The following is a 26,827-nucleotide window of genomic DNA, read 5'->3' as shown; positions in this document are numbered from 1 at the left end:
ATATCAATCCTACTACCTCCTTTATTAATGTCATGTTGTGAAACTAGGCCCACCTAACTCCCAAAGCATATAGTGTTCTGCTTCTGTGGGTACAGATTAACTCCTCTGTTTAGAAAATTCATCACTGAGCTGGTATTTTATTCAATGTACTATATACTAAAAATATCTGGTATTTCTATTAAGCATATTACATAATGTAAAAATGATCACACACTCATTTTCATTTTAATAGCCCTTTCCCCATTTTATTTTCTCCTAGTTAAGGGCATGCCTAAATGTACCTTAGAAATTTCCTATCTGAAATTTCAATACCAATACTTAAATATAAGCAAAAGCAGTGGGAGCATTTCAGTCTGGCTAACTTCTCGGCACAGATAAGCTATAAAATCTTGGCAAACCAATATTGATATTGAGTTAAGATTATGATGTTGAATACTTGAGTCAGCTTGGAAAAATGTCTGTTAGTAGCAAAGCTACAGAAGAAAATATTAAGACAGGACACCAAGCCATTTCCCCCTTTCCCATTGAGTGTTTATTTTGTAGTTTTTGCATCAGGTAGTCAACTGAAACACTTGAACAACAGAAAGCTGGCAGAGTGTTGAGGAAAAGGACTGATTATTATCTCTCCAACAGATGAGACAAAATGGTTTCAAATTGGAAACAGTCTTGCATAAATGAATCAACTGGAAGATAAGAGAGGGCAGGATAAGGGGATAAAAGAAAAAGAGAAAAAGACAGAAAGTAATGAGCATCTTCCAACAGGATTGGGAGGAGGAAAAGGCACTGAATCACTGTCTATTAAATAAAAGTTGAAATAGACAATCCATGTTTCTCTAGGTTACATCCAACACTGCTTTAGAGATGCTCATATACCTCTTGATAGAAAGCTACAAAATCTGTCTAAAAACAACCAGATAGATTGCACCAAGACTTCTCATAGGCTTACCAGTAATGTATTTTAAAGAGATTACCACCATCAAGGCCATTTTACAAATAGTACTACAAAGGTCACAAAGCTGCATGAACTTAAATTATAGGATACATCTAACTAAAGGACCACTTATTTTAGTTCCTAAAATTCCCATTTCAGGAAATCAAAAAAGCAAGCTTCACCCTGGAGGAGCTCAGTTGGCTGTGCATTGGAAACCAGGCTGCCTTTCCCCTCAGAAGACTGCCTGTGAGCAGTTCAGCTGGCACCACATGGCAACTGTGTGGACACAGCAGGTATGCGGATGCAGCACTTACCAGAGCCTCCCTTCCACTCAAAGTAAATAGCATTTAGGAAGAGGCAAACTTTTAAAACAGAAAAACATAAGTACACGGACCACTTAAAGACAAACTTCATAAAAGGTTACAGTACCAGGTGTTTCTCACAATAAAGGATTTGAAGACCATACATGTTTGACAATGACCAATGGGAAAATCCAGCAAGATGATTTACACAGATGTTCTCTAAGTATAATTTAAACAAATTAAAATACCAGCTATGCATTTGGGAACCAGCCTTTAGTTGAATTCTCTAGTGCTTTCAGAATTTTATTTCATTTTATTAAAAAAGAATCATTGTCTACAAACTATTTTTTTTTTTTCTGACTAGGCAAATACAATGAGCAAATCATCTGCAGTATCAAAATACTGTTTGGTAAATCACTGATGGCACTAACAATTTTAGGAATTTCTGATAGGATGTATAAAGAGAAAGAACAATAACATTTCAAATTATAGGCATCAGTTGTACTTTGAGGATAGAAAATAAAATTTAAAAAGTTGAATTAAGTTTCAGTTCTCTGATTTTCAGTCCAATCATCAGGAATTAAGATATAGCCAGTTTGTTGTCACAAAACTGTACAAATGCCTATGGGTGACAGAAAAGTAATTCCCTTACAATATTTTAAGTGTTGCTATCACATACATTTAATGATACATGACAGATTAAAGCTAAGTAAAACCAAAATGTATCTTCCCTATTACATTTTTAAAACAGTCACAATAATAGATCAACAGTTGCTATTTTCACAGCAATTAGAAAATAGGAGTTGATACAAGTTGAACAAAGATACTTTTTAGGAAATAGAAATACTGATACACAGATGACATCTTTAAAATTCAAAGTGGTTAATTAATTTTTGTATTATTAAAAAAAAAGAAAAAAGAAAATCTCTCTATGGTCAAAATATTGAAAAAACACAAAGGCTAAGAAAAGAGAAACCACATTTGCCACTTAAAAAACTGATACTACATCAGTGATTCTATTCTTTGAATTGATCATAAAAAGTCATATATTATGAGGACTCAGACTCTAGGTTGTTCTGGACTGGACTTTTGTAATCATATACACTCCTTTCTCAAGTTCCAAAAAGGACATTTCTACTGCACCCTAAGAGATAAAATAAATGTCCCAATTCTTAACTAGCAAAGACAAAAATACATACCTACATAAAAGCTTCAAAATCTGGGGGAGAAACCACATGAATCTGAAAACAATTCTTTGGATATAAGTTAGGAGCTTTTCGGAAGCTTCTAAATTCTTTCAGAAAATGAGAGTACACATCCAAACATGATTTTTCCACAAATAAAAGTCTCTCTAGTGCAGGCGCTTATAGTCTAGGATCTACATCTGATCTGTCATCTATTTTTGTAAATAAAAATTTTATTAGAACATTATCAGGTTTGTTTCTGTATAGCCTATAGACGCTCCCAACACTACCAACAGTAACGGAGCTGCATGGTTATGACAGAGACCTAAAAGATTTACTCTCTGGTCCTTTAGTAAAGTTTATGACCCCTCTGACCTAGTGTAGCGAGTACCACTCTGGCTAAGAGTTAATGCACCTCAAGAAAGTTCATTATGTACTCCAAGAATAAGCTGGGGTTTGTGCCACAGAAAGGAAATGTCAAACACCCACTCCTTGAAGTGATGCTTTACTTCTGGACAAGAAAGCAATTTGTGTGTTTTTAGCAAATACTTCAAAAAGCTAACTAAGGAAAAAAATGGGAAAAATAAAGGAATAACAAATAAGAAAAGTATGCCTAGTTGTGTCTCAATATTTTCATGTTCTTAGTGCTAAAGTGATTCTGTCCTTTCTTTATTCTGTCTTCATTAACGTTTATAAAGTGTTTCCTGGTATTTCCCCCTTCTGCCCCTAGTTAGTAACCTGTAAGGAATTCTGCCTAAAATGCTTAGTTTGGTGAATCCTTGTTTAGAAATTTTACTTGACATAAACATAAACAACATTCTTTTAGAAAATTGTTTCTAAAATTCTTTATCTGTTACTCCAAGAGGAAGAAGGTAAAGAATAAACAGGAAAATTAAAGTCTGCCAAACATACTCTAAAAAACCATAGATAGAAAATCGCTACCACTTCTGAATGGTAATATAAAGTAAAATCAAAACACATCTTTCAAATGTGAATAAGGATTTTCTGCTCCTACTCAGCTAATGAAGTCTGTTTCCAGGGAACCTCCTGAACTCAAGCAGCTGCTTGAATCTTTGAGAGTTCACAGGTGTTTCATATTTCAATAGTTGTTGAAACACTGAAGATAAAACACTTGAGAGGATATTTATAAAACACATTTATATCAAGATAAACTTTTTTGTCACAAAGCTTAAAAGCAGACTTCTTCCTTTTAACAGTTAAAAAATGAATGCTATGAAACTATATGTTAAAGATGGTTTCATAATAATACCTTACATTTATTTACCACTTTAAAGTTTTCAAAGTGCTTTCACATGCCATCTTAGTCCTCACAACAGCCCTGTGAGGTAGGTGCAGCAGGTATTATTATTCTTATTTCAAGGTGAGTAAATTGGGGCAAAGAGAGGTTAAGTACTTGTCCAAGATCACACAGCTGAAAGGTACAGAGACAGAACCAGAAATCAATGTGTTTTCACTCTTGTTGCGTACTCTTTCCACTGTAGCTACTGCCTCGAATTATGAACAATGTACTCTAAAACTTGTAAAGTTACTAAAGGTCATTTCAGTGACGTCTTAACCATAAAGTTAAATAAGAAATGCAAGAACAGCGGGTCTGATGACTCTGTCGACATAATAAAATGGGTGGAAAACCACTTTTGTCTAATTACTTAAACCTTTTGGTCCAAATACATAAAATATGCAATATTTACAGCAGTTTCTCTTTTTTTTTGTTTGTAAATGCAATGCTTTAAAACACATTATAAAGCACCTTAGTTAAAAATAGTCTACAGGTAAAAGTACAGAAGTAGGAAAACCCTACCCATACCACAGCTCACTAATGGAGTCATAATATGGACTGATAGCTCAGTCTACTGCTTTACAAATCACCTATGGAAAAACAAATATGAAACTTACTTTTTTGATAGTAATGCGAAAAGGTCTTAATTAGAACCTCACATAATGCCATCATTCTTAGCAATATCTTCCCAATATTAGACAGTGGGGAGACAGAAATGAGAAATACTGTTTCAACTCTTTATATTTTTTATATTTTTATATATTCATGGTTTAACTTGATTTTAAACACTAATGATCATAAAAAACCATCTACATAAATATGGGCAAATCCAACTACAGCAGAAAAATTTCTTAGTAAACATGATCCAACATTGTAGTAAGTTTCATGAGACATGACTGACACAAATTCGAACAAATCACACACTGCCACTATTCAGCAGAGGTGTAGAACTCAGACCTCCAGTGAGAGTGGAAATGGCCAATGGACAGAAATGGCCAATGGACTCATCTTCATTCATGGTTAGCTTAAAAAAGGATTTGTCAAAAGCAAAATACCAGAACTATCCCTAAAACTGTATTTCGACTTCTGATTAGACCCTATGTCATGTTTATTTCAAGTGATGTAAACACCTCCTCCATCCAAATAGGAGGTTAAAACTATGACCAAAATTTTTAACAGAAAAAAAAAATGCCTGAAACTTACATTTCATACAGCACTGGCATACCTGGCCAGTATGCAATCTTTGATGATACTGTTTCCTAACACAACTTAAAACAACTGTTTTATCCTTCTAACAGGAATTCAGGTGGTAAAGAAGCTGAGGGTGAAGTCAAGATAGCATCAACATTCTAGTTCAAAAATCTTACAGCCACACCTATCCTCAGTTTGATTTAGGGTAAATCTTTTCATAGAAAAAGTTCTGTGCGAGGATGTAGAGGTCTCCATCTTTTTCTCGCACAGCATGGGCTCTGATGAACTGGAACTGCTCTAGTGCAAATTCATAGAACTCGTTCTCCATTTTCCAAATGTCAGATTGCTGCAGTTTTGCAATGGTTTGTTTAGTGGGGAGTTTCTTCTCTGTGGTTTTCCTAAGATGAGATTTCTTTCCTACTTACAAAGGAAAAGAGAGAAAAGGTAAATAATTCTTAGAAAATACACAAAAGATTGATGCCTCTTTATTTAAAGAAATGGTTTCAAGTTAACATACTGAGAGACGGGTAATGTAATTGTCTTATATTAGTATAACTTGAGCCCAATCTAGAGACCTAATAATACTAGAACTGTGATTGATTCCTTTCCAATGTAAACCCATAAAAGACTTAACAAAATAAAAAAAACCGAGTAAATATAAAGATCACCACCCAGTAAAGTGTAGGCTGTTACTTCTTACAATGTATTTGTAAAAACTTGATGCAGTTTATTTTTTAAAATATGATGAAATATCTACTGCCAATCTTAATTCTAATTTCTAAATTGTACTTGCTAGAATAATATAGAAACTAGGGCATATAAATACTTTAGTTAAAGTGGTTTTAGGACTGCACCATGAGAAGCAACAGATGTTGTACACCTGCCTTTCTGAACCTATTGGCTATACTTTATCAAACAAACCTCAGATCACCTGTTTTTCTAGTTTTGAACGAAGATAAAAAGGTAAGGACAGTTTTAAAAAGAAACCACTCATTTAAATACCTGTACGATAGAGTTCTGTTGCACCCCTGAAAAACCGGGGCAAAGCTGCCTCCAGCAACATGATAAAATCTTCAAGCTCTTCAGTAACTCCCACCAGGAAGTATTCATTAATTAAGTTATACTTGGCTTGATCCATAGCCCACCTGCTCCCCACATTCCTGAAAGAAAAGGAATTAAAAACCTGGCTGTGAAATCTGTTAAGTATTTCTAGTGCTTCTGATGCCATACATTATGAAGAAAATAGATAAAACACATGCACATCCGAAGACTTAATGGCCTTTTATTAACCTCCTTTGGGAAGCACACCTGTTTTTAATTTCCTTTGCCTCCACATCCCGTTTTTCCTAAATGCAGTCCTAATTCAGACGACTGGAGGACTTTTGATATGAACATATATACAACATATATTCCTCCCATCTGATTTAATGTAAATTTATTTTTTGTAACAACTCTAAACATTCATTTAATGAGCTCTTTAACGAGTCTAAACATTGTGTTTAATGCTTAGTTTATGATTGGTTAAGACTTCTTTCATTTTTGGTGAGTTTAGTGTTTCCTAAAGTTTCTGAGAATAGAAAGGAAATAAGACATAACTCTACTAAGAATCTCTTATTTATATTTGTTTAAAATTTTGCCCTAGTTAGACTATACTTTGGAGTCTGAGCATTAACATTCCTCTCCTCCTCTTCTTTTTTTTTCTTGGTGCTAGCCCTTGGGCTTGAACTCAGTTCCTAACCCCTGTTCCTGAGCTTTTTTGAGCCACAGCTCTACTTCTGGAGATGAGTCTCATGGACTTTCCTGCTACATCTGGCTTTGAACCATGATCCTCAGATCTCAGCCTCTTGACCTGAGTAGCTAGGAGTACAAGCCAGGCCACCACTGCCCAGCTGAGCACTAACAAATTTTTTTTTTTGTCGATCATGGGGCTCTGAGCTGGGTGCTGTCTCTCAGCTCTTCAGCTCAAGGTGAGTGCTCTATCACTTGAGTCACAGCGCTACTTCCAGTTTTCTGGTGGTTTATTGGAGATAAGAGTCTCACGGACTTTCCTGATGGGGCTGGCTTTGAACCGTGATCCTCAGATCTCAGCCTCCTGAGTAGCTAGGATTACAGGCATGAGCCACCGGCACCTGGCCTCTAACCATTCTTTAACTCTAATTCTGCTCTCCCTTTTAAGTAGCAGCAGTGTGATCACCTGAGCTGGTGATTTTACCTTTCCATGTTTTCTAAGCTATTAGAAAAAAAAAGGGGACAGGGAGATAGAATGAGAAGAAAATGAATTAATGGATTTCTAAGGACTCTACCCCCCCCCCCAATTCTGTAGTATGAAATATATTAAACATACTAAATTTCCTTTCCGATTGAAATCCCTTCAGAAATGCCCGGTAGAGCAATATTCTTTTAAAAGAAGGGCTTGGCAGACTTTTTTTTTTTTTAATATAAAGGGCCACTGAATATTTTATTTGCAGGCTACATGATTTACATCACAATTGCTCAATTCTGTTGTTGTAGCATGAAAGCAGCCATAGATAATAAGTGAACAAATATATCTGGTTGTGTCCTAATAAACCTATAAATAAACAAATAACAAAACCACCATCTGAGAAAACACTGTGAAGATAATTTATATGAGGAATCTTTCATTTTATTTTTATTTTTTTGCTGGTCCTAGGGTTTGAACTCAGGGTCTGGGCGCTATCCCTGAGCCTCTTTGTGCTCAAGGCTAGTGTTGCATCACTTAAGCCACAATGCCACTTCCAGCTGTTCTGAGTAGGTTATTAGAGATAAGAGTTTCACAGACTTTTTCTGCCCAGACTGGCTTTGAACCGTGATCCTCAGATCTTAGCCTCCTGAATAGCTAGTATAGCTGTGAGCCACCAGAACTCAGCTATGAGGAATCTTTTAAATAAATTTAAAGATAATATTAGTTAATTAAAAATAGTCAATTACAAGTTGCGCTTTGCTGGTTTTTCATTATCTATACCTTGACTAACACATTTATACTTGTAAGGTTGAATACAGAGAAAAGAAGGAAGATAAACCAATTTATGCTAGCTTTCTCTCCCTACCAGCATTCCGAACTGTGGCCACAGAAGAATGGGATTTGCAGCCAGAGCTTCTCCGGAGCACAGTCAGAGCCACCCTCAGCCACACATTCATCAAAGGTCTGGAAGAAAGAAAAAGGAGTACCGGTTGAGTCATAGATCCATGTTTCTCCTATGAAACTTCCTAATATCCTGTGTTACTAAATACTTGAGTGGGAGCAGGTAGGAGAAAGTTATACAATAAAAGGAACAGGCAGGTTACAAAAGCAGACTTGAGATACTGAGGAAAGTTAAACACAGATTCTTCTCACAACGTTGTTTTATGCCATTGTAGATAAGAATTCTTCACTATATGAAGGATTACAAGTTGTCTTTGAAACTGAATTCTTATATATATTTTTTCACCAAAGGAAATTATCTATTTGAGATGCTACAGAGATACTGGAGAACAAACCTGGGAGGTTGGATGGTGCTGTGGGAAATCACAAGCTTACCATCTGTTACTTCTGGAAAGAGTTAAGTTGTGGGAGAAAAGAAAGAACACGTGTTAACAAGTCTTCATTGCTTCCACCAGTACTTTTCTAATCTGTAAGGTTAGATAAACTCAGAGGGCCTGTTTAACCAAAAATCTGAGAATGAAGACAACAAACTCCTTAGAAATGGCATAGATTAGGCTACAGTAGAATGATTCTCTTGATTCTGGCAACATTCACATACAGCCTACAGCTTATTTGTTCATTTCCTTTACAGATGCTTGTACTAAGAAACAGTGAAAAGATTCATGGTAACACTGGGACACTTAAATTTTATGTTAGTACCTCAGTTTAAAAAGAGGGTATACCCTTACTTAAGGACTGAATGTATCACAGTGACTGGGTCAGAGTATGCATTTTGTAAATGCCTTTGTATCTGCATCTCTCTCCACCTTTCCTCTCTAATAGTCAAATACAATGCTTTCTTGGTTCTCGTCTCCTTGACCCTCACAGCATTTCGTCCCATCCTCTTTGTGAAAAAGCTTTACTACTAATAAACTATTTTCTATATCTTTGAATCCTTCCCCTGCTTTTGACTTTTGTTGGGTCTTCTATATCTTTCTGAATGAATTATCCTTATCTTTGATAAAGCAAGCATATTAAGGTCCTTCTACCAAGTAGTCATTAATTTTTCTTAGCTATGGTGTCTTTGCCCAACCATAACTATCTTATTTTTTTTTAATCTACTTTGTATTTTTAGGAAGGAGAGTGTACCGGGGTTTTAACTCAGAACCTCCTACTTGCTATGCAGCTGTCAAACCTCTTGAGCCAGGCATATACTGTGTATTTTTAATTTTCATTCCCAGTGCACTTTGTATTGGAAATTTCTGATTACATTGTCCCTTGCAACTCAGATTCCAAAACAGTTCTTCATCTTTTCCATTTTCTTCCTCACCTTGAATCCCTGAGGCACTGTCTTTCCAGTGCAGTTACACTTTCTCAATCCTTATTTTCATGAGGATTTCTCAATATCTTCATTCTGGCAAGTTTGTGCACTTACTAGATTAGCCTTAGTAGTCACTAACTTCTACCCAGAAACCTTCTACCGCTTTGAATATGTTAAAAAAAATCCAAACTCTTTATCTTTCCTTTCATGAATGCTTCAGAATTTGACCTCAATATCTTGTCTAATCTCTATGCATAACTTCTCTCTCCACCAGATTAACCTCTGCTATGTGCAATTCCAATTCTCTATGCCTTTGCTGACTACATTTTCTTCCTAAATTTTCTTCCTCTGGTAGATTTACCTACCAGTTTAGGTTATAGGAAGATATAATATATATAACCTTTATAATCTTTCCAGTGACTACTCTGGCATAAAATCACTTTTATTTCCTTTCAGGTTAATTTTATATTGCCTTCTAACAACTAGCTCTTAGGTTCTAGATATGCATGCCTATCTATCTATCTATCTATCTATCTATCTATCTATCTATCTATCTATCTATCTACATGATTATCTCTATAACCAGGTTCATGTATTTTTAATGTGTGTTATCTCCTTAACTATGGTACAGTTGAAAACGTCATATAATGTGCATGTGTTTTCCACAGCACATAGTATAATGCAATATAAATTGTTTGCACAAAATATTTATAAACTGCTACTGGAAAGAGTGCACTTTGGGGACTTATGTGAGTATGAAAAACATAGTTCAGTGGAAATGAAGACAAAGTAATGGGTTTTTATTTTCTTCATGAAGCATTTTGACAGTCCTTTAAGAGTTCTCTCAAATTTGCTTGCTGTGTTTTTAAGGTTACAGTCAAGACTGAATACACTCAAGACTGTAATGGCCATTGAAATGGCCATTACATCACTTCTGAGTTTTTTTTCTAGATGGCCTGATTTATATTCCCTACCCCAAGCCATTTTTCTAAAAAAGTGGTTTTATCATTTATGCCAGCAAGTACATTAAAAAACCCCACTCCTATATATCTCTCTCTATCATGTTCCAATTTCCATGAAGTCCTTGGCTCAATGAACTGAATGATGATAGATCCCAAGGCTTCTGACTGCTGTCTATCCAATTTCTAACAGGCCCTAGCTCATGGAAATGTCATCTCCAGCTCAGTAGAGGTCCTTTACTGCCTTATGCCTCTATCTGAGTATAAGACAGAAGAGGGCTAAGTGAATATGGATAAACCCATAATTTCTACAACCATTTCACGTGTGCATGTGATTCTATGTATGACATTCAAAGATACTTAAACAGGTTTTGCTTTAAAATATAAGAAGCTAGCATAATCAAGAGAGGCTGCAATATTAACAGTTCCCATAAAGTTATATGTATACATATAGGGTATCAAAATGCATACGACTTGGATTAAAACTAAACTAAAAATAAATCAAACATCCAAGACAGCCATTTTAACTCAAATTCACTAACTAGCATAATCTTAATTCCTGTAGTCTTGAAGTGTTTTATTACTTCAAGCAACAAAAATTTAGAAAGCCTTCAAATCTAGTTTTAGACAATAGTTTTTAATATTCAAACTCTATTTGACAGACTAGAAGTTACTTCCCAAGTCTATTCTTCCTTTCTTCTACAGGTCAGAATTAGCCTCTCTTGCAGTGAGTTGAATATGGTCATATGACTAAGCTTCTACTAGAGGACTAGAGGGAGAAGTGATAGGGGTAACTTCTGAGTCATTTGCTTACAACAAAATACCTGGCCCTCTACTTTCTTCCCCTAGGCTAGAACCTAGAGGTGGCAAGCATAACTGCCAAAGAAGGGCAGAGTGGCAGTATGCAAGGAACTTAGGTTCCTAAAACATAGTGGAGCACAAAGCTGCCCAAGAGCCTGAATCTCTAGAGATAGCTATGTGTGAGACAAAGAATCTTATTTTTAACTATTTAGGGTTTTTTTTAGCAGCTTAACAACATTTACTTGAATTCATCACCAAATATTTTATTGGGGCAGGGAAGGTGGCTCAGTGGTAGAGTGCTTGCCTTGCATGCCTGAGGCCCTGGGTTCGATTCCTCAGCACCACATAAGCAAAAAGAAAAAAGCCGGAATTGTTCCTTTGAGCAAAGGATACTGAATAGCAGTATAAATGATAGAGCTAAAAAAGCGATATATATGTTTTTATGTACGTATGTATATACAAAACCTTTCACAATCTCCATAATGAAAATCATTTTAGGAAACAAAGTTAATAAGAAATAGGTGGACAGAGACAGAGATGTAGAGATATTTGGACAGTTATTTATATTTGGACCAGTACTTTCTGCTTAAAGTTTTGAGCTTAAGGAAGGATACAGCAATTTTTTGAAAACATAAAAAAAGGAAAACAAATCCACTATTATCTCATGTGGTAAACACGAAAACTCTAACAGAAAAGAATTTAACTGTTGGATGTTGGTTATCATCATTTAGTAAGTACCTAGCACCCTACTGTATAACACTTTCGGTCTCAAATGCCGAGCCATTTGTTATGCTCTTCTAGATACACAGACACTGTGGTGAATACTAGGAACTTTAAGGTGAGTGAAACACAGGCTTGAGGAAGTTCACCATGCTTTTGGAAGCAACATATCAATAGCTCAAGTACTGCAAAGTAAATGCTTAATAGCAGAGATTTTACTGGAGCATTGGGGAATCTTGAAAGGGATGGGACTCCCTAGAGGCAAATGACCTCAAGGAAAAGGCCACTTGGAGCTTGACCTTAAAGGTCAACAAAGATTTTTCCAGAATGAAGGGAAAAACATTGAAAATATGAGGAACAACACATGCATGTTTCACGTGGTGAAGCACCAAGGTAGGTGAGGGAGGGGAGCCAGGCAGGGAAAGCCCGATGGTCCCACCATGCCAGATGGTCTCTCCTTGCTTTGCATGACCTTGTGATCAATGAGATCCCACAAAGGTACTCCGAAAGAAGACTAAAAAATCAGAGTTGTTCTTAGAAAAAAAACTCCAGTGAAGCTCCGAAGTGCAAGACAATAGCCTTCTCCATTTGTATCCTACCAAATCCAAACCTAATACAAACCGTAACTCTCTCCTTGGACCAAGAAAATATGGTATGTATGTGTGTGTGTGTGTGTGTGTATATATATCTATATATATCTATATATATATATATAGGAATTCTATGCTTTCATCAAGAATGATACCACCCTATTTGTTAAGAAATGGAAAGTTCTGGAAAAAAAATCATGTTAAGTGAAGTAAGCCAGACCCAAAGAAATATAGGTCCCATGGTTTCCCTTATTTGCAACAATTATTATATGTCTAGGATAATCTTATCAGTTGAGCAGAAAAGCTCAAAAGCTATGTACATGTGACCATATAAGATGATGCTAAGTGAAATGAACCCCAAGATATGGACTCAAGAGGTTTTTCTTTGTTGTTGTTGTTTTTAATGTACTATGAGATTTTTTTTTTTTGTTTCGTTTGTATGTGCTTCCCCCTATGGTATATCCCCTGTTGTCACTGTATTTGATTTTGGCACTCTGCATCTTGTGTATACATTTATCTAATTTGGGGAGGGGAAGGCAATTAAAAAAAAAACCGCTGAAACAATGATACATTGCAACAATGATGCTCACAAGACACTATGTTGTAAATGAATGTTACAACTTTGGGGATGGGGAGTGGGGGAGGAAGGGATAGTAGGAAAAAACAAAGGAGGGGTAACAATGTTCAACAAGAAATGTAATTGTTACCTTATTCATGTAACCTAACCTGTAACCCCTCTGTACAGCATCTTTACAATAAAATAAAATTAAAAAAAACCAGTAATCATAAACTATACAGAAATATAAACTGACATTATTAAGACCAAGAGAACCAAAATAACATGGAAATACATCACACTAATGAGGAGGAATTGCAATGGTTTCTGTTTGTTAACAGCTATAACAAAAGAAACATTCAGTCCTAAAAGAAAAAATTTTAAAAATTCAAAAATTTTGGATCCTACAAGCTATCAACTATATTTGTTGTTTTTTGTTTCCATATATTTGGGAGCTCTTTTCAAAATTTCCACAATAAGCAAGCAGTACATTTATAATCAACAGAAAAATTTTAAAGCACATTGTTTAATAAAAACTTTTATTAAACAACTGTCTCTATGAGAATCTTAAAACTGAAATATTACCTTTTTGTCTCCTTGTTTTCTTCTCCTTAATCCTGGCCTATAGTCATCGCCAAATCTCAGAAAGTAATAGTATGAAACTAGTCTCTCAATAGGATCCCTTATGACATTAATGTAAATTGGCTTCTTCTTCACACCGAATCTGAAATAAAAATAAAACTAAAATGGTGAAATCAACATTTTAAAAATTATTATTATTTTTAAAAATTATGGTGAATATCCACTCATGAACCTGGGAAGCAGCCACACAGCCTGTCCTGAGTGGACCTGCCCTGCTTGCACAAGTATTTGGAAGGCAGATTCTCAGCAACTTGTCCTTCAAAGTATAATAAAGGGAGACCCTGAGATGCTGACCAACCTGAGCCCACCTGAGCAGGACACTCCTAGAGGCCTTGTGAATTGACCTCTGCAGCCCTTAGACATTGACAGGTATTCCATCTGGGTCCACTCTGTGGCCTGGTCTTCAAGTGGCCTTCCAACACTGGCAAGTACATGCCTGTGCTGTCACACCAGTTCTGCCTTGTCTGCACAGGCATGCCAGAGAGGCCTTCCCTCTATACAATCTGTGGAAACTGACAGGAATCCTCAACTTGCAGATGGGTAACTATGCCCAGAATTGCCAGTGAACCTGCCTTGTCTGAGAAAGCTGTATCCTATTTGGCAGTGCAATCCTATAGCCTCTGCAGCTGAGACCTGTGAGCCATCCACAGGCACCACCAATGCTGATTACAATAGAAGCTATTACAGGAATACTAAAACCAATGCCAATACCTCCCATCAAATAGATATTCTAGGATATAACACCAGGTTTGCTTTTAACTATGAGAGCTATCCTATGCAACCAGTAGAAGAAAATGAATCTTTCAGATTCATAAATATTGACACAGACATAGGAAGCCTGAAATCCTGGGGGAAAAGAAACTGATAAAGGAAAACTGAAAAATTAAAAATAAATAACGAATAAAAATAATGAAATCAGTAAGACAATTCATGACATGAATGGGCAATTCAGTCAAGAGAGATCATAAAAACCAAATAAAACATTTGGAGCTTAAAACTCAACAAAAATGAAAAATCTGGTTGAGAGTTTTAACACCATCTAGATCACTAGTAGAATTTCTGAACTTGAGCTGGGTATGGTAGTCCTACCTAATAATCCCAGCTACTTAGGAGGCTGAGATTAGGGGACTGTAGATTCAAGCCACAATGGGCAAGATAATTCTCGAGACTCCATCTGAAAGTAAGAGAATGAGTACAGTGGTGTGTGCCTATCATCTCTGCAAAATATCATGCATAAAAATAGAAGGAGTACGGAAAAACGAAAACCTTTTTTCAACCAGTGTGAAAATGAGCCAAAGGCATAGGTGAGGAGCAGAGCACCTGCCCAGCAAGCACAAGGCTGAGTTTAAACCAAACACACACACATACTCACTCAAAGACTTTCTGCAATTGTATAAAAGTCTTCTGAAACAATCTAATCAGAAGAACTAAGAAATATGTGAATTTAGGAAGTCTTTAAGATTCATAAGACTACAGTAAGTGAGCATTTTGCATTTTTGCAGTTTGAGTATTCCAGAAGAGAAGGGGAAAGTCATAGAAAACGTTTTTAGTGAAATAAATAGTGAAAACTTTCTAAACAAGTTCGGGAAGAGACAGAAAAGATTTCTAATAAATTTAACTAACAGGTAGTATAGTCAGGCATAGAATAGTCAAATTATTGGAAGAAAAAAACCCACTGAAATTGTAAAAACAATAAGGCCAAAATATAAAGACACATAAAAGGAACCTCCATTAAAATAATAGCAGACTTCTAGGCTAGGAGAGAATGGAGTAAATATTCTAAATCCTGAAAGAATACAGAAAAAGATCCAACAAGCAAGAATATTATGCTCAGAAAAGTTGTTAAGAAATAAAAGATTCCAGGTGAGATGGCTCAGATGGAAACCAGGAGGATAACATTTCATGGCTAGCCCTGCCCAAGAGTTAGAAAGACCCTATCTCAACAGAAAAGCTGGTGGTTAGAGCAGCCTGGCATAAAAGGCGAAACCATACCTGAAAAGTAAATATAGCAAAAAGGGTTACTAATGGCTCAGATATTAATGCATCTGCCTACTAAACACGAAGCTGAGTTCACCCCAGTACCGCCAAAATAAACAAACAAACAAACAAATAAATAACATACAACAAGCTGGGAGCTGGTGGATCATGCCTATAATCCTGTCTACTTAGGAGGCTGAGATCTGAGGACTGTGGTTCAAATCCAGTCCGGCCAAGAATGTCTGTGAGACTCATGTCCACTTAACCACCCAAAACTATAAGTTGAGCTCAACTGTAAGTTGAGCTGTGGCTCAAGTGGTCAAGAGCTCACCTTGAGCTGAAGAGCTCAGGGACAGTGCCCAGGCCCAGAGGTCAAGCCCCACAACCAACAACAACAAAAAAGATAAATAAATAAAAATAAAATAAAATACAACATCCAGAAGAATTCATTATCATCAGATAAGAATGCTTATGGAAGTCCCTGCATTAGAAATGAAAGGATAATGTCTATCGTGAAAACATGTAAAAGTACAAACTCACTAGTACAGAAGATATACAAAAGATAAAGAGAAGAAAACCAAACCTTTATTAATATAGGAAACCCCAAAGTCAGAAAGATGAATGACAAGAGAGGAGGAAAGAAACAAAAACAATCAAAATTACAGAAGCATGTTTTTACTTATCAATGTCATTAGCAAAATGGCAGGATTATGTTTACTTACCAGTGCTAACACTAACTGTAGATGGATTAAATGTAGATGGATTAAATATCCCAATTAAAAGATATGGTCTGAGTAAATGGATAATAAAAATAGACTCAATGATATGCTGCCTACAAGAAACTCACATAGACTAAGGGATACCCGCAAAAGATAAATCATGCAAATAGAAAACAAAAGTTAAAATAGATGGTAAGGGACAGAGAATGTCACAATATAATGATAAAATAATAAATCCAACAGGAGACAATTATACAAATATATACACAACCAATTTTGAAGCACCTAAATATACAAACCCAACATTACTAGACCCGAAAGGACTGACACTCAAATATAACACCTCACTTTTATCAACAGAGGTCATCCAGACAATGCAAATCAACAAATAACTGGTGGAGTTAAATCTAATTGCAGAAATGGAGCTAGCAGATGTTTACAGAATATTTGAACAGCTACAGAATAGATACCTTTTCTATTAGAAACTCTGTCCAGGATAGTCACTAATTTGGATACAAAACAAATCTTAACCAATTTAACACTTCATGGTTAAAGCATGTATCTTCTCTAACTTCAATGAAGTAAAACTAGAAATTAACAAGACAAATTATACAAATGTATGTAAATTAAACACTATTATCGCAAACGAAATCAAGAAGAAAATAAAGACCATCTATCAAAACCTATTAAATATAGCAAAAGCAGTACTACCAGAGAGAAGTTCACAACTCTCATAGCCATCTCTACATAAACAAAGTGCCTACATAAAAGACACACACAGGCACATGCACAGGCACACACACGCACACACACACACACACACACACACACAGGCACACACACACACACACACAGAGGCACACACACACACAACCCCCCCCCCCAAAAAAACCCCTTAAAATAACCTGATGGTTATTTAGTAAACTTGAAAAGCAAGAACAAACTAAACCAAATTTAGAAGGAAAGGAATAATAAATGTGAACAGAAATGAAGAAAATAGAGGCTGGAAAAAAAATCAAGTAAAATTTAAAAATTTTAAAAGATAAATAATATTGACAATCTTAGTTTAGCTGGTGTAATCAAAGGAAAGAGTTCAGGCATGGGGTGCATGCTTAATAGTCTCAATATGTGGGGTAAGCAAACAGAAAGACGTATTACAAGAAAAATGCAGTGAAACAGAATAGAATGTAGCAGAATAGTAAGAGAGAGAAAACAACTTTTAGGAAGGCATCAGCAATGATATGTAATGAGGCAGGAGCCACTGTCTGGGAGACAGTGTTCTAGGATGCAAGATTTCTTCCAAGTACCAGATGTTAGAGGAATAGCAGCATCACTCTGACTGCAGACTCAGGATAGTAACAGGATGAGTGTAGAATAGTAACAGGATGAGTGTAGAGGTACAGTAGGCTCAGATGAGCCTGTAGACCATTTTAAGAATTTATCTTAATGGGGATTTAGGAAGGAAGGCATTGGAGTATTTACGCAGAGAAATTTCACCTCCTAACTTACTTTAAAAGACCACTGGCTACTGTTTTGGAAAGACTGAAATCTTACGATGTGAAATCTTATGGCTTCTCCTCCTGATCACTATGTCATACAGTGACATCTGTTTTCATTTTTAACCTCCTATATCCAGAAGTTATTGCAATGGAGCAATTCAACTCTTAGCTTAGTCTATTACTGTTTCACCTGCAAATCTTTTCTCTCCAACAGCATTAAAGTTTCCTGAGGAAAACAGTAAGATGCAAATATATAAAACTGCCACTCAAGTTATCAGTAGAAGCTCCATTAGGGTAGGAACTGTTTTTCTGCTACTCATGGCTTTATCATCAGTGCTAGCCATAGTGTCCTCCTTATCGAATATTAATGTAATTAGGATGGGTAGATTATTGTTAATTAGCCATTTATAAAAGCCGTTCTGTGGGAGAACGAACTCAGTAATTCATACTTGTAATCCTAGTTATAGAGAGGTGATAAGGAGAATAGAGGTTTGAGGTCAGCCCAGGCAGAAAAGTTCACTAGATCCCATATGCAAAATAAATAGCAAAAAGCCAGGGTAAGAGATATGGTAATGCAGTGCCAGCCTAGCAAACATGAGGCCCTGAATCACACTCAAATACCTGCTCCCCCTCAAAAAAATAGTATTTAAAAAAATCAGTAAAGTGGTGTTTCTTTCCTCTTTCTTGCTGATACTTGGTATCTGTAACTACCCAGTTAAATATATTAAAAAGACACTGGTTACATCTACCTGATTGTATACAGTGATTTTGTATACATTTTTTAAAAATTTGTAAGTCTATTAAAAATTTCATTTTTTTTCATTTCTAATAACATAAACCCCACTATGAAAATATTCTTACCTTTAAACATTCATGTCAGTGTTTAATAAGTAAGATTCTTTTCATAAAGCTTTATACTTTTCAAGTATAAGTACTTCTGCAAATATCAGAGCTTTGTTCTAAGTACAAAATTTTGCCAAAAGCAAAAGCACTCAATATATAATTTTAATAATGGAAATCCAAAGTGTTAGAAGCCAAACTGTGTGTGGAGAAAAAAAGAAATCATTTAGGTGAAAGGGTAACAAACATTCAATTCAAGGATAATGCAGCCCTGAGGGAAATATGCATATCAATTACACTTATGAAATTGGTTCAATGCCTGTGTAAAGAAAAAATAATTAGTTTATTTTAAAGCTGCCTATAAAATGTTTTCAATATTGCAGTATGAATTATTTATAGAAAAATATAGATCTAAATTTAAAACTACCATTTTATGGAAAGATCTTGAGTACAATGAGAAGAATTAAAAATAGAAGTATAGGGCTGGGAAAGTGGCTCAGTGGTAGAGTGCTTGCCTTGCATGCATGAGGCCCTGGGTTTGATTCCTCAGCACCACATAAGCAGAAAAAAGCCAGAAGCGGTGCTATAGCTCAAGTGGTAGAGCACTAGCTTTGAGCTGAAGAGCTATGGGACAGTGCCCAGGCCCAGATATCAGGCCCCACGGCCAACCAAAAAGTAAATAAATAAATAAAAATTGAAGTATATAATTTTATGTAGACAATATCTGTGATTTGTTCTTAATAATGTAATTTCAAGACATTAAGATTTACTATTAGTTTGAATTAGTATTTCATTCTATTATTTATGTTTTCAACTTTAAGATGTTAAACTGAAAGCAAGATTACCACTTTCTTTTTAAGTTTTTATACATTGTTCCTCTTAAAGCTGACAAGTATATGAAGAGATATTCCTTTAAATCATGACTGCTAATTTAAAAATTGAGTGCACATGTCTAAGAGTAACATTTTTTACTGTTTCTAAAGTTATTGCAGAATATCATGAGGAGACTGTTTGACTGTGAGGTTTACTGCGTGTTCTATAAAGCAAGCTCAGTCATGCTAGCACTAGTCATTTTCTGACTAGTATTTAGTGTGGCACAGACTCCAGACAGGGGTCACACAATGCCTGAATATTGCATGTATACATAACCTTTAACTTTCCTTGAGGAAAATATGATAGTTATATTCTGATTCCACACTTCAACAAAATGGGATAGAAGACTTAATGCCACTTACATTCAAATTTAAATACAAAAGAAAATTATTAATCTTAAAAAAACTCTCCCTAATACTTCATAACTTTAAAGCTAAACCAAAGCAGACCAAGGCACAGTGTAACCTTTACTAAGTCTCAGCAGAGAAATAGATATAATATGTTCCAATAATCAAGTAAGAGTTCTTAGTTGTCTCTCAGTGTGATGTGGGAAATCATAATGAAATCAATTACATTAAAACTTGAGTTCTCACTGGAATAGTGTTCCTCTGGTTGTATATGAAACATACATATAATAATGATGACTAAAAAATACAGTAAATTTAACCTCACTTGAATTTCTATTAATTAAAACAAGAACTGTCAATTTATGAACACTAGAGGGCAGTAAAAGACTGGAAGGAATATTTAAATTACTGCTCTGAAAGGGGCAAACACAAGTCAGTTTTTATTTTAATCAAAACAATTAATGAACTTATTTCTTTTTGAGATTGCTGTGATATTAAGAAATATTTACTGTGTCATTTTGTATATAACTTACTTTGCAAAATCCAAGTAAGAAATATGTCCATGATAAAAGCCTGGTTTCATCTCTTTCCACGAAGTTATATTCTTTACAAAGCGCACCTAAAAGAAGAGAATACTCTCATTATTTAAGTTCAATTTACAGAAAGAAATTTCACCACAAAGTACTTTCCATTTAGGAACTTAAAAGCAGTCATGCTGCTTTGGCAGTTACTGAGCTGGACACACAGGTCTGGCTTAGAGGAAAGTGTACTGTAACCCATAACTACTAATTCATCACAGAAAGAACTACTAATACTGCATTCAGAAAAATAACAACTTTGAAAATCAAAGTGCACAATGCAGCCAATTATAGCACTGCCAAGTAAGTGCAGTGACATGGATGGAAGAAGAATAGGGGTGGTATATATTTACCTCCTAACACACACACACACACACACACACACACGCACACGCACACACACACACACACACACACACACACACACACACACACACACACACACACACACACACACGGGACATTCTAAGTAGGAAAGGTTTTCTTCTCAGAAGCAAGGTAGTCAAAAACTCATTTCTTGTTGTATTGTTGGTGGTGTTTTTGTCTGCTTAGTGGAGCAAAAAGGAAGGGTAACAGGAATGGAAGGAAGAAGGATGCACAAATGCAGTCATGGTATTCAATATACACTATGGAAAAAATGAACTATACATATGGGAGAGAGAAAATAGGACAAAGTGAAGGAAAGGGTGATATTGTCCAAGAAGGACTGTACTTAAGGAATTGTAATTCCTTTTTACAACTCCTTAATGATAACAAGAAAAAAAGAAATGGTTAAAAAATTCATTATTATTCAATTCAATCAATACAAACCAGTATTACCACCAAAATGATTAAAGAGGGCTATCAGTAGAGTTAAGACCAGATATCATAATCTTACTAATAAAACTAATAAAGTTAGATATAGTTCAAAATAAAAAATTAAGCAGTAACTAAATACTTCCTAATTTGCTGAAATTGAATGCATACAAATTGTCAGTAGCAGAAAGATATAGCTTTCTTTTTTTTTCCCTTTTGTAGTATTGAGGTTTGAACCCAGGGCCTTCTGCTTGCTAGACAAGTGCTCTACCATATTGGACCACGACTCCATCCTTATCTTAATTATTTTCAAAGAACTGGTTAATATAGAAGTTGATAAATGTAAATACTGCCAGTCAGCAAGCAACAACACATAGTTTCTCAAAGGATATGGAATAGAGAGGATTTCTGTGGGTAAATCCCTGCATGATACACAGCAGATGGTGAGGAATCTCTTCTGGATACTAGATCCAGTACAGGGAGTGGGGATGGTAAGACCCACCACTCTACATTATACTGATAGCAGGTGTAAACTGTGATAGTTTTCTCAATTACATATGTCTAAGTAGTTTTCAACCTTTCATTTACATTTTAGAACAGAGTTAGTCATGTGGAGCTATTCTAGAGCACTTCATAATGGATTAGTGTCATCTAGTTAATAGTAAGTAAAAATGACTGCTTTCTAGAAAAGACCTATTGCTAGGGTAAGGGAGGGAAACAGCAGATGCTGTTTGAGAAAATGTAAAGGGCAAAAAAAAAAGGAGAAAGAAAGAAAAAGAAGGTTCTTGGAGAATTTGCTTTTAATGGGAAGCATACAATGATATGCAAATGAGAGAAAGTAAGATAAATGGTAAGGGCTGCATATAAATGTGTGATTGGACATTCTCATGTTCTTTCTTAATCACTTTTTTTGTATGAGGCACCAGACAGAATGGAGTTATGAAATGGCAAATCAAAACAGAAAATAAGTAATCCAAAATCTGCATCTTTAAAACCATCTCCCTGTTGAACATGAAAAGTCCTCATAACTGCTACTTAAAGGTCAATGGCTTTATATAAGCCTTAGGTTCTATAGAAACTCCAGCATTTCAGTCAAAAATAAGAGGGAAATAGAAAGCAAAGAGAACAAGGGTGAGATTAAAGGCATTTTAAGACATAGCAATTCAGGTGTTTTCTAGAAGCTGAGATTTAATGTGGATATTGAATGTGGTGGGGTATGAGGGAAGAATAAGGAAAAACTAAATATATATTTGAGAAACTGTTGCTGTGTAAGCCACATGTTAGGGAAGACCACAGTGCACATGCAGAATCTACTGTGGTAAAAAACTGGCAAAAATGAGAGTCAGGTATAAACTGTCCCCCAACCTTCCTAAGGATGGTCAATATTAAAACCAAACCATCCTGAAGATGAATGGCTTTTCACTAATGTTTGTCCTTCAATGTAAGGTGAAGAACTCAGGAAGATGTGAATACCTAGACTGCTACAGATTCATCTCTCTGCCTGTCTAGGTTTGTCTGTCTACCTACCTAATTTGTGTGCTAGTAATGAGGCTTGAACCCAGGGCCTAGACACTGTCCCTTAGCTTTTCATTCAAGGTTGGTGCTCTGCCACTTGAGCCATAGCTCTACTTCTGGCTTTTTCACAGACTTTCCTGCACAGGCTGGCTTCAAACTGCAGTCCTCAGATCTCAGCAACCTGGGTAGCCAGGATTACAGGCAATGAGCCCTTCTCAAATTTGAATGTTCAAATAAACTAGGATCCTTCAAATGCAGATTGTGATGCAGCTGTCTAGCATAAAGCCTGAAACCCTAATTCCAACAAGGCCTCAGAGGATGGCACGCTGTGAGTCCATACACCATACTGAGGAGCCAGGCTTCAGCAGGTATGGGCACAGGGGCTAGCTCGTTTCTGTGATCTTTTCAAAAAAGGCCTGGGGTCTGCAGATGCTCTTGAGCAAAGCTACCCCTATACTAAAGACATACTGAAATTCAACAGTTCACTCCTCCCCCCCCCGCCCCACACTTTGGATAATGTCATAAACTGTCACAATATATGATGAAAGGGACCAAGGCTAAGTTATACAGCTTATTTTATAGATAAAGAAACAGAACCCCAAAATAAGCACATACCTTAAGTAAACCATCCACCTCCGAAATCTCCTACTTTCTTGACCTTACTCTCTTGTTTCTTTCTTTGTGAATTTACTCATCACCCTGATCTGACCTCAACTTCCAATCCACTCTGATCACTGCCCCCTTCTGGCCATGGACAACCATTCCAACAATGATCCTTGACCTAGTTAGAGGTTGCTGAGTAGACTAATTAGAACCAAGAGAGCAAGTGTAAGTATATATATGTAAGACACTGAGCTTTATTTCCTCAATGCATAACATCTGAGACAAATTCAAGTGAATTATTACTTTCGAATTCTCTCAACTCTATCACTGATCAACAGCGCCATTATTTTGGGGCCTGTGTCCAGGTAGCACATGATAACAGGAGTGTGTGCCACAGCAAACCAGTTAGCTTCGTCACCAGAGAACATAGGAGGAAAAAGGAAAGAAAAGGGACCAGTTCCAAATGCTCATCAAGGACACATTAGGTCAATTTCTTAAAGCTTCTTGCAGTTCTCAACAGTACCTCCCTGGAGACAAAGCTTCCAGCACACTGGCCTGTAGAGCACAGTTAAGATCCAATCTACACTGATATTCAAGACATATACATATATATTTTGTTCTTCCATCTCATCAACAAGTAACTAAGAAAGTGTGAAGGTCTCATTAATAAAGTGACTGAATTACAATTTGCAACAAATTAAAAGATGCTGGCTGAAGTTTATCTTTCTTCATGGTGAAGAAAGAAAGTACTAAACAAATGGTGTCAATATAGTAAAGTGGTGATTCACACTAATCTGGGAAGTACCATTTACATACCAGGGAAATTCCATTCCATTTTCTTAAATGTTCTCCAAATAATGATAAGCAGCCTCTTTTGAAAAATAACATTTCAAAAATGTATGTTCTACCAAGTATTAATTTATTATATATAATAATGTTATACATGATTATCTAATATTTATTCTTTTGTTATTGTTGTTATTGTTGATCATTGGTCTGGGTATGTCCTTGAGCTCTTTTGCTCTAGGCTAGCACTCTACCAACTCTGAGCCACAGTGCCATTTCTGGTTTTCTGGTGGTTAACTGGAGATAAGAGTCTCACCGACTTTCCTATCCAAGCTGGTTTGAACCACAATCTTCAGATCTCAGCTTCCTGAGTAGCTAGGATTACAGGCGTGAGCCACCAGTGCCCAGCTATTTATCCTTTTAATTCTCTAAAAATTTCACACTCTCCACTGTTTCACCTCCATTTTCCCCTTTCAACAATCTAGTCCTAGACCCTCCTCCATGTACTGCATCACTTACTTTTGTCTTTCAGGTTGTTTTCTTCCTGTATTCCTCTGTATGAGGGCATTGTGCCAAGACCTTCACTACAAGGCTCTGGGAAGTAGAGGAGTAGGAAGAGGAAATGGAGATTAGGTGAGCAAATTTCCCCTGACCTTATGGATTCTTACTGACTTCCTTTGTCATTAATGAAGGGGAAAGAGATAGGTAAAAAAGAAGCAAAACCTAACAGTATCAAATGAAGTTCGGGAGACTGAAAACTGGCTTACAGAGAAGAAATAAAGCTACCATAGTGATTTGATTCAAAGAGAATTTTCATGCTCTAATTGTAATATGTTACAAGGATGGTTTAGAAGTTGCAGTTAGACAGAGTACATGAAAAAAAAAATGCTTGTATAGCTAGCCTGGAGCACATCCTAAACTGATTTTTGTCAGAGTTTATGAGTCAAGTGGAGTCAGGATAGCAAGTAATCAGAATATACCTCCAGGGAGCATACAAAAAAAATCTAGGTAGTGGTGTTGTGACTTATTTGCTTGTTGAATCAGACCTGAACCATTACTGTAAGGAAAAGCTAAGAAAGTACCATCTCACTAATAGTAATATTTAGACCTACATATTTTGGGGGGGAGAAGGGGGTCCGGTTGTGGGGTCTGAACTCTGGGCCTGGGCGCTTTCCCTCAGCTCTCCACTTCAAGGCTAGCGTCCTACCACTTAAGCCACAGTGCCACTTCTGGCTTTTTTTTTTTTTCAGTGTATGTGGTGCTGAGGAATTGAGCCCAGGGCCTCATGCATGCAAGGCAAGCACTCTACCACTGAGCCACCTTCCCAGCTCTAGACCTACATTCTTAATAGATTAAACAGCATTCTGATGATCTGTGATCATGAACAAATTTGTTTTTATTACCTAAAAACGTAATAATATCTTCTTCAGTACCCTGGCCAAATTCCAACTTTATAATTTCTACCTATTGAGTGACAATTACAATTGAGTAGTTATTACATATCTCTCCTATTTGTGTATTTACTTAAAGTAAACATTTCTTTGATAGCCATCAATACTTTATGAGACTAAACCAGAGAGGAAGTTTTCTATACTTAATGGAAAACTGTAGTAATTGGATAAAAGTATTTTTTTTAAAGTTTAGAGCTATGTTGCTCAACATATTGGGGGGATTTGGGAGAGAGGAGCATGAGGAGGAGACCCCAATTACATGAGGAGAATTCATTCTGCCAGTAATTGTATCATGGTGTCATGCTCACTAAAAAACTATTTTTTTTTTATCAGAATAGAAGTTGAACCATTTGTTCATTCGTTCATGGTTTATTTAACAAAAATGTATGAAGTATCTGCTATGTCTCAGTCACAATGAATTGTAGTGGTGAACAAGAAAGACAAAGTACCTACCCTTAATGAGCTTGGAGTATTATTGTGGAAAAGCAGATCAGAATCAAAACAATATGTAAGATACTTTTATAAACCGATTAATGCTAGGAGAGAAAGTGTTATGGTTCTAATACTTTGGAAGAGGTATTTACTATATAATGTCACATAATCTGAAACAGAAGAGACACCATGAAGACAACTAAAGGAGAAACTAGGAGAAGTATTATTCTAAGTGCAGAAGCCTTGAGATATATTCAGTGAACTGAAAGGCAAGTGTGATGAGGGATGGATTCAAAAGTGCCTGTCAGCCTAGGTAAGGATTTTGTAAAGGAAGTAGGGATATGAGTAAATTTTCCTGAGACTAAAATGTTCATTTTTTTTTTTGGGGTCCGGTCGTGGGCCTGAACTCTGGGCCTGGGCGCTGTCCCTCAGCTCTTCAGCTCAAGGCTAGTGCTCTACCACTTGAGCCACAGCGCCACTTCCGGCTTTTTTCTTTTTGCTTATGTGGTGCTGAGGAATCGAACCCAGGGCCTCTGGCATGCAAGGCAAGCGCTCTACCACTGAGCCACCTTCCCAGCCCCTAAAATGATCATTTTTGCATATTGTCATTAAGACTCGTACCCTAGATCACTGCTACTCAAACTGTTGTTTAAGGACCAATAGCATTAGTTTGGCACCAAGTGGAAGCTTTAAAAAAAATTCAATTATTAACTCCATCCAGGACCTCAGAGCAACTCATCTCAAGTGTTGTCTAAAGTAATATGTAATATACACAT

General features: G+C 36.2%; 1 protein-coding gene across 2 annotated transcripts in view; it reads right to left on the bottom strand.

The window, feature by feature from the left end:
* Positions 1-506: 506 nt before the first annotated feature.
* Hs2st1 (heparan sulfate 2-O-sulfotransferase 1) overlaps positions 507-26,827 on the bottom strand; it is a 136,430-nt gene continuing 110,109 nt past the window's right edge. The window contains exons 3-7 of one of the 2 annotated variants that reach the window (XM_042692279.1): positions 20,425-20,510; positions 13,580-13,718; positions 7,974-8,071; positions 5,908-6,065; positions 507-5,325 (exon numbers count right to left, since the gene is read on the bottom strand). In XM_042692279.1, the coding sequence (XP_042548213.1) occupies positions 5,096-5,325; positions 5,908-6,065; positions 7,974-8,071; positions 13,580-13,718; positions 20,425-20,510 (711 nt within the window). In that variant the 3' untranslated portion in view covers positions 507-5,095. The remainder of the gene's footprint in view (positions 5,326-5,907; positions 6,066-7,973; positions 8,072-13,579; positions 13,719-20,424; positions 20,511-26,827) is intronic. The other variant, XM_042692280.1, reaches the window with a different exon arrangement.

Source organism: Dipodomys spectabilis, unplaced genomic scaffold (assembly GCF_019054845.1).
Source record: "Dipodomys spectabilis isolate Male_0828 unplaced genomic scaffold, ASM1905484v1 ptg000148l, whole genome shotgun sequence".
Lineage (NCBI taxonomy): Eukaryota > Metazoa > Chordata > Mammalia > Rodentia > Heteromyidae > Dipodomys > Dipodomys spectabilis.
Note: the sequence above shows the minus strand (reverse complement) of the source record. Positions and strands in the feature narration are given on the sequence as shown.